This window comes from Lutra lutra, chromosome 4 (assembly GCF_902655055.1).
Source record: "Lutra lutra chromosome 4, mLutLut1.2, whole genome shotgun sequence".
Classification (NCBI taxonomy): domain Eukaryota; kingdom Metazoa; phylum Chordata; class Mammalia; order Carnivora; family Mustelidae; genus Lutra; species Lutra lutra.
The window spans coordinates 173,434,846-173,449,330 of NC_062281.1; the positions used below are offsets into that span (position 1 = coordinate 173,434,846).

The 14,485-nt window shown below is 52.5% G+C and overlaps 2 protein-coding genes across 2 annotated transcripts in view; one reads left to right on the plus strand and one right to left on the minus strand.

Annotated features, from left to right (window-relative positions):
• The first annotated feature begins 760 nt into the window (after positions 1-760).
• On the plus strand, positions 761-3,150 carry MARCKSL1 (MARCKS like 1). The gene is made up of 2 exons (XM_047726766.1): positions 761-1,062; positions 1,873-3,150. Exons 1-2 carry the CDS (start codon positions 976-978, stop codon positions 2,383-2,385), a joined length of 600 nt encoding a protein of 199 aa, XP_047582722.1. The 5' UTR covers positions 761-975; the 3' UTR covers positions 2,386-3,150.
• A 203-nt stretch (positions 3,151-3,353) lies between these two features.
• HDAC1 (histone deacetylase 1) overlaps positions 3,354-14,485 on the minus strand; it is a 35,404-nt gene continuing 24,272 nt past the window's right edge. The window contains exons 4-14 of the mRNA XM_047726765.1: positions 11,091-11,165; positions 9,348-9,486; positions 8,748-8,889; positions 7,609-7,701; positions 6,314-6,422; positions 6,092-6,232; positions 5,491-5,599; positions 5,266-5,396; positions 4,835-4,987; positions 4,263-4,311; positions 3,354-3,987 (exon numbers count right to left, since the gene is read on the minus strand). Of these exons, the coding sequence (XP_047582721.1) occupies positions 3,960-3,987; positions 4,263-4,311; positions 4,835-4,987; positions 5,266-5,396; positions 5,491-5,599; positions 6,092-6,232; positions 6,314-6,422; positions 7,609-7,701; positions 8,748-8,889; positions 9,348-9,486; positions 11,091-11,165 (1,169 nt within the window). The 3' untranslated portion in view covers positions 3,354-3,959. The remainder of the gene's footprint in view (positions 3,988-4,262; positions 4,312-4,834; positions 4,988-5,265; positions 5,397-5,490; positions 5,600-6,091; positions 6,233-6,313; positions 6,423-7,608; positions 7,702-8,747; positions 8,890-9,347; positions 9,487-11,090; positions 11,166-14,485) is intronic.

Consider the following 14,485-nt stretch of genomic DNA (forward strand, 5'->3'; position numbering starts at 1 on the left):
TCTGAGCCTCAGACTCTCCAGCTTTCACATGGGGATGGGGAAGCCTTTCAAGGTCGCAGGACCGCCCTAGCCGGGGCTTTGTAATGGGTCCAGGCTGAGGGCAGGAGGGACAGAGGTGAGCTGGTCTGTGGGGGCTCCGTGTGACTGGCTGCTAAGGGACTGGGAGGAGAGAAGAGGGATGGGCCTCATCAGTCTGACCAGTGACTCCGCGGTGGGCCAGACCCCCCATGCTGACCGGGGCAGGCAGGCAGGGACGTGGGTGGGACCTGTGACGGGTCTCCAGGCCTGAGGGGGTGCAGATCATCCCCGCGCGGGGCCCCACGGCTTCTATGACCGCATTCTCAGGAGCATAACTCAGGATCAGCCCTCTAACGAGTCTGGGCATGTGAGCCCTTCGAAGAGTTCTAGGGGGAGACTGACAGGGGCTGTCAGTGCAGAACTACGGCGTTGGGGGCTGCTCCAGGTGCTGGGGCGGCCACCCTGGGGGGGTGGGCGGTGAGAGGAGAGAATGATTGCTTTCCCTTTCCTCTAGAAGCCCCCCTCTGGCCAGCTCGCTTAACGACCCGCCTCTCCCCTTCCCACGTTGGACCCCACCCGTCCGGGGTAGGCCAGTGGGCTGGGGGTACCAGACCGCCGGCGTCGCCCACTGCGCCAGTGGAGCCCGGGACCTGAGCCCGCCTCTGCTCCTGGATTGGGCGCTCATTTAAATGTCCGGCCCCGCCCCGAGGTCGGGGCGCCTATATAAGGCGGCTCGGCGGGCGGCGGGCGGCATTCTGGCGCGGAGCGGAGCGGTGGCGGGCACAGCTAGCGGGTCGGGCGCCGAGAGGGGGTGCAGCTCGGTTTCCCACCCCCCCCGATACCCCTCCCCCTCAGGCTCGAGCCCCACCCCTCCGCCGGCCAGGCCGACCCGGCCGAACTATCCCCTGCGGCGCGAGCCCGGGGCGGTCCCGGGCGCCCCCCAGCAGACCCCCCATCATGGGCAGCCAGAGCTCCAAGGCTCCCCGGGGCGACGTGACCGCCGAGGAGGCAGCAGGCGCTTCCCCTGCTAAGGCCAACGGACAGGTGGGTGCGCTCGGCACGGCCCGACCTGGCCCCCTCCTCCCGCACCTCGCCCCCTCAGTAGCCCTGGGCCGGGGCCGCGCGCTTTGTCCGGCCCGGGACACGCGGCGCCCCCTCCCCCGCCCGGTCCCTTTGTTCTCGGCGCCGCAGCCCCCGCGGGCGAAGCGAGGGGAGGGGCGGGGAGGGGGCGCTGGCCCGGCCCCGCCGCCTTCTTTGTTTGCGGCCCCGGCCCCCAGCGCTGCCCCCGGCCGCCCCGAGTGCCGCGCGGGGAACAAAGGCGCTGCCGGGCCGCGCCAAGGGGGCGCCCAGGGGCCGCGGGGCGGGTTCCCAGGGGGGAGGGCGCTCCACCCGCAGACCCGACCTGGTGGCTCACGGCCTTTTTTTAGTGGGGAGTCGAGATGTGGGGAGAGCTGGGTGGGGGGCCGCTTGCACAAAGCGGGAGGCTGGGAAAATGGGCCGTCCAGGTGGGGAGAAGAGCGCCCCGTGGCGGCTTCCCGCCCGATGTCGGCTTGTTGGGCTCGCCCGCCTGCCGGGGATCGGCGGCGGCGAGCGGGTCCCCGCCGAATGGAGAGCGCGCCCCGGGGGAGGTGGGTGGGGGGCCACGGGACCCCAGCGCCTCCTGCCGGCCGCGGCCCCCGCGCGCTCGTGAGGACCGGAGGGAGATGTCTGACGGGATCCCGGTGTGGGTGAGGCTACAGGCAGCCTCCTGGGTTGCAGAAGAATCGGGATCCCGTTGCCTGGAAGAGGTCCGCGGCGGGCTGGGGGAGGAGGGGTAGCGCCCTGGCCCTCACTGCTGTCTCCTCTGCCCTGCAGGAGAATGGCCACGTGAAAAGCAATGGAGACTTATCCCCCAAGGGTGAAGGGGAGTCGCCCCCCGTGAACGGAACAGAGGAGGCAGCCGGGGCCACTGGCGATGCCATCGAGCCAGCACCTCCTAGCCAGGGCGCTGAGGTCAAGGGGGATGCCCCCGCCAAGGAGACCCCCAAGAAGAAGAAGAAATTCTCTTTCAAGAAGCCTTTCAAATTGAGTGGTCTGTCCTTCAAGAGAAATCGGAAGGAGGGTGGGGGTGATTCGTCTGCCTCCTCACCCACCGAGGAAGAGCAGGAGCAGGGGGAGCTCGGTGCCTGCGGCGAGGAAGGCGCAGCCCAGGAAGGGAAGGCTGTTGCCACCCCTGAAAGCCAGGAGCCCCAGGCCAAGGGGGCAGAGGCTAGTGCTGCCTCCAAGGGAGGAGACACAGAAGAAGAGGCAGGGCCCCAGGCTGCAGAGCCATCCACCCCCTCGGGGCCGGAGAGTGGCCCTACACCTGCCTGTGAGCAGAAGGAGTAGCTGGGTGGGGGCAGGCGGGTGATCTCTAAGCTGCAAAAACTGTGCTGTCCTTGTGAGGTCACTGCCTGGACCTGGTGCCCTGGCTGCCTTCCTGTGCCCAGAAAGGAAGGGGCTGTTGCCCCCTCCCAGCCACGTGCCCTCTCCTTTTCCCTCCTGTGGATTCTCCCATCATCCATCTGGCCTTCCTCTTAAGGCCGGTTGAAGATGGTCCCTTGCAGTTTCCCAAGTTAGGTTAGTGATGTGAAATTCTCCTGCCCCTGGCCCTACCTCTGCTGTCCCCACCCCTGAAGGCGGCAATTGCTGGTTTTCTTCCCCAGTTCTTTTCCAAGTAGGTTTTGTTTACTCCCCAAATCCCTGAGCCAGATGTGGGGTGCCTACACTCCCAAACCCTGAGTGTCCAGCCTTCCCCCCTGTTGAGTTTTTAGTCTCTTGTGCTGTGCCTAGTGGCACCTGGGCTGGGGAGGACACTGCCCCTGTCTAGGTTTTTATAAATGTCTTACTCAAGTTCAAATCTCCAGCTTGTGAATCAACTGTGTCTCTTTTGACTTGGTAAGCAAGTATTAGGCTTTGGGGTGTGGGGGGGAGGTCTGTAATGTGAAACAACTTCTCGTTGTCTTTTTTTTTCCCCCTCCCATTGTTGTAAATAACTTTTAATGGCCAAACCCCAGATTTGTACTTTTTTTTTTTTTTTCTAACTGCTAAAACCATTCTCTTCCACCTGGTTTTACTGTAACATTTGGAGAAGGAATAAATGTCGTCCCTTTAGTAGTGCTTTTTAACGAGTGGTCTTCTGGGGGTAGGGCAAGAAGATCAGTTAACCTCAACCCTTGAGGCGGGGATTAAGGTGAGGGGTAAGTCTGTGGGGTTGTTATGTTGTTCAGGGAATTGCCCAGGTTCTCATGGACACCAGAAGGGCACGGAAGTGGAGTAGAAATCAACCCAGGGACACTACTAGGACACAAACTCAGGAGGATGTAGAAATGTACCAATTTATTACAAAGATTCTCATGAAAATGAAAATAGTATCTCAAAAAGGATACTAGACCACCAATCTCCACCTGCAGAATTGGGCGAGGATAGAGGGCAGGCAGTGTGAGTTCCTTGGCTCACATGGGGGCTAGTAGGGAAGGTATGATAACAGAACCAACCTAAAAATGGCTGATGTTACCTTAAGGAGCCTGATTTGGGCAGGGGGCGAGGGGTGTCTCTGAAGACCCAACCACTCCTAGAATGCTCAATAAGGGCACCTCTCCAAAGCTACTAAGCAGGCACTTGGCATTTCAGGATTTTGTCCTATGGCTGCTTAAGAGTATGCCTTCCAGACCCGGCACCCTTTATGGTTCAAAAGTAATAACGGGAAGGCTGGGTGGCAGCAAGGCAGCCACAGCCACTAGAAAAGCTCACTCCTAACACGTGCCCTGGGCTCAGGGCCCTGGTTCCTGTCTAGTCCCAGGGGATATTTATATTTAATATATATTTATATAAATACACAGAGAAATAGAAAATATAAAATCTGAGGGCTTGTGGGAGGAAGGTGGGGAACTTGGCAGGAAGCCAGAACTGGAGAGGTCTGCTCAGGCCAACTTGACCTCCTCCTTGACCCTGTGGAGAGAGCAGAGACTGGCATGAGATAATGCACCCCAGAGGCCTTGAGGCAAAAACATGGGGACAATGACTTCTATAGGACCCCAGCTGCCCAGGTGACTGCTGAGGGCTGAGGCTTCCTAGCTCTGCCTAGAACTGCAGAGACGGACAGACTGGTCCCTGAAAGAGGTCTTTGTAAGCTGCACCAGCTGTCCCTGTGCCTCCCCTCAGCGTAGCGGACAAAGGGGCTGGTGCTCCAATGCTGGGGAGATAGCCGACAGCTCCTTCCTCACCCTTTGGCTTCTTGCTTCTCCTCCTTGGTTTTCTCCTCTTCTATGACTTCTAGAACATAAGAGTGCAGGGATGACCAAGGACTCCTCTCCAGAAAGACCCATGGAATCTTTACTTAGGCTAAAACCCCTTCCCCAACACTACAGCTCCCAGGACATACAAAAGAGAGAAAAGCCCATCCCAGGCCCTCCCACTGAGCCCTGTTGAAAACAAACAGGTCGGACCGGTTTCCCAGCCTGCTAATGCCTGAACCTGGTGGGCGGAGGCAGCCCCCTGGGAAACTGGGGTGAAGTGCTGGGAAAAGGGCTTGGGTGGTATGTGAGAGCCACACTCCTGACCATGGGGAGCCCAGGCATGTCCCTGGCTCCGGAGCCTGGCAGGGCTCTCAATCAGCCAGTGGAGATGACAAATCGAGTTTCGTTCTTTTGTGGGGCCTGCTACTTCTGGGAGCTGAGGCAGAACCCTGCAGAAGGCAGGGCCCAAGTCGGCTCTCTCCTCCCAATGCCCTATACAGATACATCCTCCTCTCTGGTCTGGGGCTCAAGACCCAAGGCTGGGCGTGACCCAAACCCACCTTTCTTCTCTTCTGGGTCTTTCTCTTTTTCATCCTCAGTTTTGACTCTCTTGGCTTTTTTGAAGTTGGAAGAGTTCTTGCGACCGCCTTCCCCCTCCTCATCAGAGTCCGAGAACTCTTCCTCGCAGGCAATTCGTTTGTCAGAAGAACAGACTGGGAGGCAATGTGGAATGTGGGTGAGACAGCAGGAGGTGAGCTTTACCTCAGGGTCTGTGCCCGGTGCTTCCCTGTGTGCCCTCTAAGAGACACCAAGGGAAGGGGAGACCATGAAGAGGGGAAGGAAACTCAAGGAGTCCCTAAATTGTTCCAAGTTCTAGCACTTGGGTTTCCCAACAGATGGGTAGCTTGAGAGGAATGCGAAACCAACAGTGGTGGGAAGTCAGAGCTACCTACTGAGTGGGAAGGCACCGGCCCCGGGGTCTGGGTCTTACTCGAGATGCGCTTGTCAGGATCTTCTTCATCCTCGTCACCACTCTCCTCAGGAATGGCGTCCTCAGGAATGACCTGCATTTGGACCCCCGGTGCATGGGGCAGCATTCTCAGGTTCTCAAACAGTCGCTGTCTATGGCCAATGGTAGAGAGGGTGGCTGGGCTCTGGTTAGGGACAAACCAGAGCCTGGAATGTTCAGTCAGGGGGTATCTGGGGATATACTCACTTGATCTTCTCCAGGTATTCATTGGTATTCTGGTTGGTCATATTGGAAGGACTGATGTGAAGTTTGAAATCTGGTCCAAAGTATTCGAAGTAGTCATTGTATGGAAGCTCTAATTGGGGCAGGAGGTTAAGAGTCAAGAGACCTGGCTACCATGGGACCCTGAGAAAAGCATTTGTAGGTTTATCTGGAACTGTCAGTCCAACCATCTAACAGAGTACTTGGGTACTTTATAGGGTTTCAGTCTTTTTAATGCCGTTCTCCAGAATGAGAAGCACAAGCCCCTGGTTTTGGGAAACTTAGGCAATGCTCATTGCGAGCACATCCTCAATGACTACCGCAGTTCCCCTATGGAGTAGAAATTCCAAAGCTATAAATAACCACTGATAATTTTGTCTAGACCAGAAGCAAAAGGGAAAGAGGACAGGGTCAAAAAAGGACTCAGGAAAAACCGATGGTCTGACAATCACAAGTGGATAGGCAGGATAATCAATGACAAGTATCAGAAGAGGAGAGGCCACATGGCCAACGGGAAAGGGCTCGTGAACTTGAAGACATCTGAGCTCCAGCTCTGCCCCACCAAACCTGGCCCTGGAGCTATTACCATTCGGGATCTCTGTGTCCAAGGCCACTGCTGTTTCATACGTCCAGCAGCGGGCCACGTTACGGATGGTGTAGCCACCTCCTCCCAGCATCAGCATAGGCAGGTTGAAGCTCTTCACAAACTCCACACACTTGGCGTGCCCTTTGGTGGGAGAAAGGGGTGCTGGGTTTCAGGAGCACCCTGCAGGACCCACCCACCCATCCCTATGCTACACGGTCTCACCTTTGATGGTCAGATTGAAGCAACCTAACCGATCCCCAGACAGGGAGTCGGAACCACACTGTAAGACAACCGCACTGGGCTGGAACATCTCCATCACTTTAGATATGACCTAAAAGGACACATCCTGGTCACCACTGGCTTTAAGAAAAGTTACATGATGCTTGGGGCTGCAAAGGGTGGGTGCAGTCCCTCTGCCCCCTATCATTCACTCCCACTTTTGCACTCTCCCTCATGCTGGGTGGTAAAGAGGGAACATTGGTCTGGGGCTCTTGTTTCCCTACTTGGGATTTCAGTTTTCCAATTTGAAAAGCTCTCTGAGATCCTTCTAGCTCTAGGAATGCTGAATCTAGAAGAGCCTCTTCATCTTTCCCTCAACCTTTCCCTTCTTTTCTTTCACTGCCCCAACTCCAGTGCCACTTCCGACCTTGAGCTGCACCCGCCCTACACCTCAGTCCTACAGACTTTGAGCCTCATATCGTGAGGGAGGGCTCACTTTTGTCTTTCTCTTTATGACAAGATTTTGACGTTACCAGGACAAAGACCATACCTTGGGCTTCGCTGTCACCCTTACTACGCAGCACACAGTAGGCACTTGACTACCTGAACTTTTTAGTTAATACTCCAGTAATGGCTCCTTGTGGCTTGCAGGTGGAAGATGTAACTCCTCAGCTTGGCATTCAAGGCTCCCTTTGAAATACCGACCCCAACATACATTTCCTACCACATCCTCCAACAGTCCTCCCACCCATCACATTGGCCTACACACAGCTACGTACTGGCACCTTTGTGCTTCTGCTAGTGCTGTTCCCCCTGCTGAACGCCACCGCCCTCCAGCCTCCACCTCCTGCTTCACATGGACAAAACCTCATTTTTCAGAGTCCAGCTCAAATAACACCACCTCTATGAAATCGGCTCTGACTACCCTCGCCCCAGCCCAGGCAGTGGTTTTTCTCCCACTCTTCTGTTCATCCTGCAAAAACAGTAATGACCACACATTGTCATGTGTGTGCCTGCCTCCCACTACGTAGACTGTGAGGTCTTCAAGGTCATGATTCATGTCTTAGATAGTCTTGTCTCCAACAGAGGGCCCGACCCACAGAAGGCACCAATAAATACTTGGATGAATTTCGTTCCTCTAGCCGAGCACACAGCATATGAGCCATGGTCAAAACACATCTCCTTTCCCGACCAGCTTCTCAGGGAGGGAGAGGTTCCTGACGTATGCTGGGGGTGCTCTGCTACCCCTCCCTTAGACTAAGCCCGACTGCAGCCCAGGTGGTGGATAAGCCACTTACCGGCTTGAAAATGGCCTCATAGGACTCGTCATCGATCCCATCTCGGAGAGGGTAGTTAACAGCATAATACTTGCCTTTGCCAGCCCCAATATCCTAATCAAGAGGGACATTAAAGTAAAACTGAAAGATGAAGCTAGGAAGAAGTTCAAGGATGGGGGCTGGAAGGCTAAGGGCAGGCAGTGGTTCTAAGAGCGAAAAGTGGGGCCCGTGAGCTGAGCCAGGAACAGAACAGGGGCCTCTTGGTTAATACCATCCCTCTCACAGGGAAGTCTAGCTCATACCTCTGGGCACACCACTGAGCTCATGCCCAGCCTGAGAACTATTCATGGAGCCAGAGATGGACTATCCTACCCCACAGCACAAGACCTCCACCTTTGGACTGGGTCAGAGCTGCTGGTGGCTGGGTCACAGAAATCATACCCACCCTGGGACAACCTTTTCTTCCCCAGAGAAGGTGGAAGAGTTCTTTAAAATTGGAAATACCCACTTATTCAAATGCTTGCCACAGCAAACAAATGAATTACTGCCACTTTTTCATCAGAGGGCTACCGCATGCCATAGGGCTGGTTTCATCTTCATGTTAATAGAAGCAGATATAACAGTTCAGTGAGTTTGCTTCTGAGGACTCTTATCCTGAGGTCTACTGACGGGCTTCACTAAGGGGAGGTGTCTAATAAACTATTCAGTATCAGATACAAAACATTTCCTACACTTTCCTAGGGACAGAGTCCATAGCTTTCAGTCAGGTGATCAAAGGGGAAGGTTAAGAACCCTTGAGATGGTCCATAAGGGTCCCAATTCCTAGCCCCCAGGAGAGAACCTGATGTTTTGGGTTTTCTTTTGAACATGATGTTTCTAGCCTAAAATTCAAGTCATATGGGACATCTGAGTAGTGTAATGTAACTTAGTTATGGCCTGGAGGGACCTGTCATGCGACTCCTATCCCTCCAACACTTTGGGCCCCATCGTTCCCTTCCTCCAGAATAAGGGAGGGAAGGAGACCCAAGCAAGTACCCTACGCTGGGGTATGGCATTCTGAATGGCAGAAAAGGCAGGAAGTGGTTTCTGGTGACATGAGATAGGAGAGTTAGAGCTGGCAGCTGAGGGTGAGCTAGTAGGCCCCTGAAGGGAGTTCTCACCCGTAGGTCCCCAGTTCCTGGGAAGTACTCTCCGTATTTATGAAAGGACACAGTCATGACCCGGTCTGTGGTATAGAAGGCCTCTTCCACGCCATCGCCGTGGTGAATATCAATGTCAATATACAGCACCCTCTGGTGATACCTAGGATCAGAAGGGGGTCAGGGGTCTGGGGGCTCTCTGGGAATGGGACGCGCCAAGGGCGCCAGGTCCCAGCTTACCGGGCTGGCTGCCTCCCTCAGGTATCTCTAAGCACCAGAGACGCGGAAACTGGCTGAAGGAAGGTGGAAGAGCGGCAGGGTGTCTCCAGAGGCCTGACCAAGCCGACCAAGTCCGATCTTCCTACTCTACAGCAAGGGTCAACTCCAGCCACACAGGGACACTCTGGAGGCAGGATCTGAGCAGCGCCTGCCCCTGATCTTGCCGTGGGCTCAGATCAAACCAGGACCCCGTCAAGGAGAGGATGGCCAGAGACACTCACTGAACACATCCTAGCCAGCACACCGCTAGGAAAAGCAAACTAGGGAGGCAAGCCCGGGGGAGAGGGAAGTGGGAACCTGGCCTAAGGAGCTCCTGCAAGAGACAAGGCCAGGCAGGCATACTTTAGCAGTTCCAGGATGGCCAAGACGATATCATTGACGTAACAGAAGCCAGATGCCTCAGACTTCTTTGCATGGTGCAGGCCTCCAGCCCAATTCACAGCGATGTCCGTCTGTTGCTTATTAAGTTTCACAGCACTCGCTGGGTGTGGGAGAGTGAACGTAAGACTGTTAGCAAGCCGTTCTCCCCCTTTCCCCAAGAAGCCCAGGAAACCCGGTGAGAGGTGGGACCTATTCGACAATGGGACTGTATGATCCAAGGCCCAGTCCTCTCCCTCCCTCCCTCCCTCTTCCAGCGGGGAGTAGATATGATGCTGGCTACTCTCAACAACTTTTTCCCAAACGGAGGGTGGTAACCCATCAGTAAGCCTTAGAGCTGGTTTAGTGGGTCATGACTAGTGTGTGTGTATTAAACAAAACAAACTAAGATAAAGTAACAGTAAAGGTAACCGCTCTCCTGTAAAGCTGGCTTCAGAGCGAGAACGTGCGTGCGCAACCTTGACTGCAAATGTAAATGTATTTCTTACTGGGGGTCACAGTCAAAAAACGGTGAAGATACTAGAGGTATTAGGAGCTCAAAGTACAAACAGGCCCAGAAGTGAGGGAAATACACCCTTGTGTATTCAGGTGTGTGTACAGCAGTGTAACCACAAGAGCAATAAAAACACGAACGAGCCAAGTGATCCAATAAAAGGGGACTGATTATATATCAACCAAAGTTGGCCCATAATGTGGAATAATCATGCAGCCACTAGGCATTATGCTATAGACTACGTGAGCTAAAGAACTTTTAAAGATTTACTCAGTAAAAGATGCGGACACAAAACTATATGCATGTGACGCATTTTTGTAAAATACAGACGTACATGTTATATCCAGATATATACATACAGAATAAAGAATGGATATACAAACACCAAAATGGTAATAACGATTATTCACAGAGAGCATGATTGTGGGCAATTTTTTCCTGAGATGATCTGAGATGATATTGGGAGCCGAATGAAAGGGGAGAGGAGGGGCGCCTGGGTGGCTCAGTGGGTTAGGCCGCTGCCTTTGGCTCGGGTCATGATCTCAGGGTCCTGGGATAGAGCCCCGCGTCTGGCTCTCTGCTCAGCAGGGAGCCTGCTTCCTCCTCTCTCTCTACCTGCCTCCTGCCTGCTTGTGATCTCTGTCAAATAAATAAATAAAATCTTTAAAAAAAAAAAAAAAAAAAAGAAAGGGGAGAGGACAGAAAACAATGATCATAGGAAAATAAATATTTGTTAAGAAAGGGTTTAGAGTAATCATAGAGTTAATAATGGAAGTGGGAGATATGTGGGGAGTATTTCTGACCTCTAAAGGTGATTACTATGGTCTTTTGTAAGACACAGATGATGACACTTCCCATTTTTATAGTGCTTTGCAGTTTGCAAACTGCTTCTATGTACAGCTTCTCCACAACTCCATGCGGTCTGCAGGGAATTCCAGTGTGTAAGATCTCTTGGTAGGAAAGAACAGTCAAGGACACCCATCAGTACCCTGTCAGAGACTGAACCTGGGCTGGAACTAAACCAGAGGGTATTTTATTTTATTTTTATTTTTATTTTTTTAAAAAAACCAGAGGGTATTTTAAAGACCTAAGGTAAAAACTCACAGGACCATTTTACAGGGTCACCGATCAGCCCTACTGGGACAGCGGCCCAAAAGGCAGACCTCACTAGTACAACCCAGCACAGGCCACAAGGAGGGAATTATATTCCTTACCCACAGAGCCACCAGTAGATAACTGACAGAACTCAAACAGGCCATCAAATACCGGACAGTCCTCACCGACGTTGACTTAAAAGACATAAGACAAAGGTTAGTTTCCAAAATTCCTTTGGTTTTTGTTTACATATTTATGAGCCTATGGGGGCGGGGTGGGGGAGGGAATATAGAATTTGGGTTCAGGAGGCTTGGGTTCTAGTCCAGGCTCTATCTCTTACTGGTTTTGTGATTGGGTCAAATCATTTAACTTCCCAGAGCTTTGGCTCATTACCTTTAACTAGCAATCATGATACCTGCCTCACCTAACCACTGAGAAGATGAACAGAAATCTTCATGGGGAAGAGCATAGCCAGTGAGTACTTAGAAAATGTTGGCTCTTTCCTTGAGGGAGAAAAGCGGAGCTGCTTATTTCTGGGTTTGTTCCAGATCTCTCTCCAGCTGACCAACAAGGCAGGGAAGAAATGAGACCTGTGTAACCATCATCCACTGAATGCTTAACAGTGTGCCAGACGCTGTGCTAAAGGCATTTTAAATTCCTTATGCCCCTCATCCTCACGTAACCTTCTCCTTCTGACCTTCTGAGCCAAGATTTGGTCTTACTTTACAAATGGGGAAACCTGCTCAGAGAGGTCAACGGCTAGTAAACAGCAGAGGCGATATTTAAGCATTGGTCCGCTTGCCCTAAAAGCCCATGAAAACGCACTCTGGCTTTCTTCCCAATAATCTCATGTACAGTCTCATTTGGTCCTCGTCACAACCCCGTGAGCTGGGCAGGACATATCCACCCCACCGTCCACAGGGACAAACAGATCCCGAGCATTAAGTGACCTGCCCACGGTCCTATAAGCAGCCAGTGGCAGAGACAGAATCAGGGTCCAGGTGTCTCAACTCCCACAGTTCAGCATCTCTCTACTATACCTCTAGTGACAACCAGAGTCAAGTTATTTCAGACCCAAAGGGGCAAAAGCACAAACTACTGCGTAATGAGGAAACACATGCAAACAGTGATGCAAATGAACTGAGAGGCAGGAAGGGAAGCACATCTGAGGGCCATGGAGTCACAGGGTGAGAGAGGAACCTTAGGGCTCCAAGTCTCCTCTCCCAGAAAAGGCAACTGCTAGGGGCGCCTGGATGGCTCAGTCAGTGCGGCATCCTACTCTTGGCTTCGGCTCAGGGTTGGCTCAGGGTTGTGAGATCAGGCTCCATGAGCAGCAGGAGGGGTTGTTTGAGATTCTCTCCCTCTCCCTCCCCCCTTCCCCTCCCCTCCTCAGACTCAGGCTCTTTCTCTCTCTCAAATAAGTAAAATCTTAAAAAAAAAAAAAAGGAAACTACTGAGACATGAACGATACACAGGAAATTAGAGGCAGGGTAGGCTATTCCTTGCCCCAACCTTCCTACTGCACCTGCTGCTATCAGCCGGGGTTCCCCAAGTCAAGCAGGGAGGATCCCTGGGAGGAGGAGGGTAGCAGAGCCCGGCTCGGACTGTGTTAACCTTCGGAGAGACAGCTGAAGCTCAAAGTGTGCGATAACTACAAGTGTTACTAACTCTGGCGCTGCCCTGAACTTGGAGGGTGCCCCGCCAAGACAAGTGCTCTGAGGAAGGATGGCCCACACAAGGGGGTGAGCAACAGTACCTGGCTCTCACCCCACTGCCCGGGTAACACTGGGAGGCTGTGTCAATAAGAACTTTGGTCCCTGGAGCCAGGCTCTTTATCCACTGGCAACCAAATGCCCCTTCCAGCTGCTTCCTGCCTCACTGGGTTTGGTCTGCCTAGATTGCCAGGTAGCAAAACTTACCCCCATTTGGGATGTGGAGCCACCGTGGGAAGAAATGGTTGTTTTATCTGTTTTTTTGTTGTTGTTGTTCTTGTTGTTGTTATTATTTTTAAGTAAGTTTTTTTTTTAAGATTTTTTTTTTAATTAATTCATTTGACAGATAGAGATCACAAGTAGGCAGAGAGGCAGGCAGAGAGAGAGAGAGAGAGGAGGAAGCAGGCTCCCCGCTGAGCAGAGAGCCCAACATGGGGCTCGATCCCAGGACCCTGGGACCATGACCTGAGCCGAAGGCAGAGGCCTAACCCACTGAGCCACCCAGGCGCCCCTTAAGTAAGTTTTATATCCAATGTGAGGCTGGAACTCATGACCCCAAGACAGAGTCGTGTGCTCTACTGACTGAGCCTGCTGGGTGCTATAAGAAATGGTTGTTTTAGATAGGAGAAAAAAGTATTTTCCTTCAGGCCCCAAACCAACATGTGGCTCAGATGGCCAGCCCATCATGCTCAGTTCAACAAGCTGTGTGACTGGAGATGGAAAGGGGGCAAACGGGAGGCAGCCCCCTCACTTGGGCTAATGCATGAAACGAGGGAGGACTTTTCTATGGGTTTCCCTCTTCCCACTATAAATACGTTTCTTATTCTTAGGCTGACGTTAGGCTGAAGGGAGCAACACTGAGTGAGAGAAGGGAGAGTGGAGAGAGATGGAGAAGGCGGTAAAAAGCACACTGCACAAAGAGATGCATGGATTAACAGGGACTCAGGAGAGGCCTTACCCCCTATGGTGCTATGAGGGGGTCGGTGGTAGGACAGAAAGTGTGTATGATCAAGGGGAGGCATCCTGGGGTTTCAACTATATTGGTAATGTTTTCTTTCTTAGAACAAAAGGCCAGTAGTGGGGTACTTGAATTTTCATTCTATTACTTTTTATACTTTTGTGTGTGTGTCTGAAATATTTTGCATGCTATTTATTTAAAAATACTCCAGAATTAGGAAACGAGTTCCATTCTCCATCCTACCACTACTTTGCTGGGTGACCCTGGGAAAGTCATTTCGCCCCAGTTTAATGTATCTAAAAAATGGACGATTATGCCTCCAAATTTTGCCACCACAATTCCCCTTTATCATTTGTCCACCACATTTCATATTCTGAAACTACCAGGAAAAAAAAAATTGCATTTTTTGACATCTGAACCAATTTTATTTATTTACTATTATTTTTAAGAAGGCCTGAGCCCTGGGATGCCTGGGCGGCTCAGTCAGTTAAGCATCTGCTTTCAGCTCAGGTCACGGTCCCAGGGTCCTGGGATCAAGGACCCATTGGGCTCTTTGCAAGCAGCCTGCTGCTCCCCCTGCTTGTGTGCTCTCTTTCTGACAAATGAATATATAAAATCTTGAAAAAAAAAAAAAAAAAAAAAAAAAAAAAAAGAAGAAGAAGAAGGCCTGAGCCCAATAGGCCACGAGCGCCCCAGGAGGCAAAGGTTAGCTGACAGGGGACCGAATGCAAATGGGCAGATCACACCAGGCTGTCAGGGAGCCTACTGTATATAATGGTCCCATTTTAACTAATTATTGGCTCAGACCTTCTGATCAAGGTTCTCGAAATCTCAAAATGACCAC

Coding starts and splice junctions, on each gene's coding strand:
- MARCKSL1 (XM_047726766.1), top strand. CDS start 976: ATGGGCAGCCAGAGCTCCAAGGCTCCCCGGGGCGACGTGACCGCCGAG. Junction 1,063..1,872: donor CTGCTAAGGCCAACGGACAG/GTGGGTGCGCTC, acceptor TCTGCCCTGCAG/GAGAATGGCCACGTGAAAAG.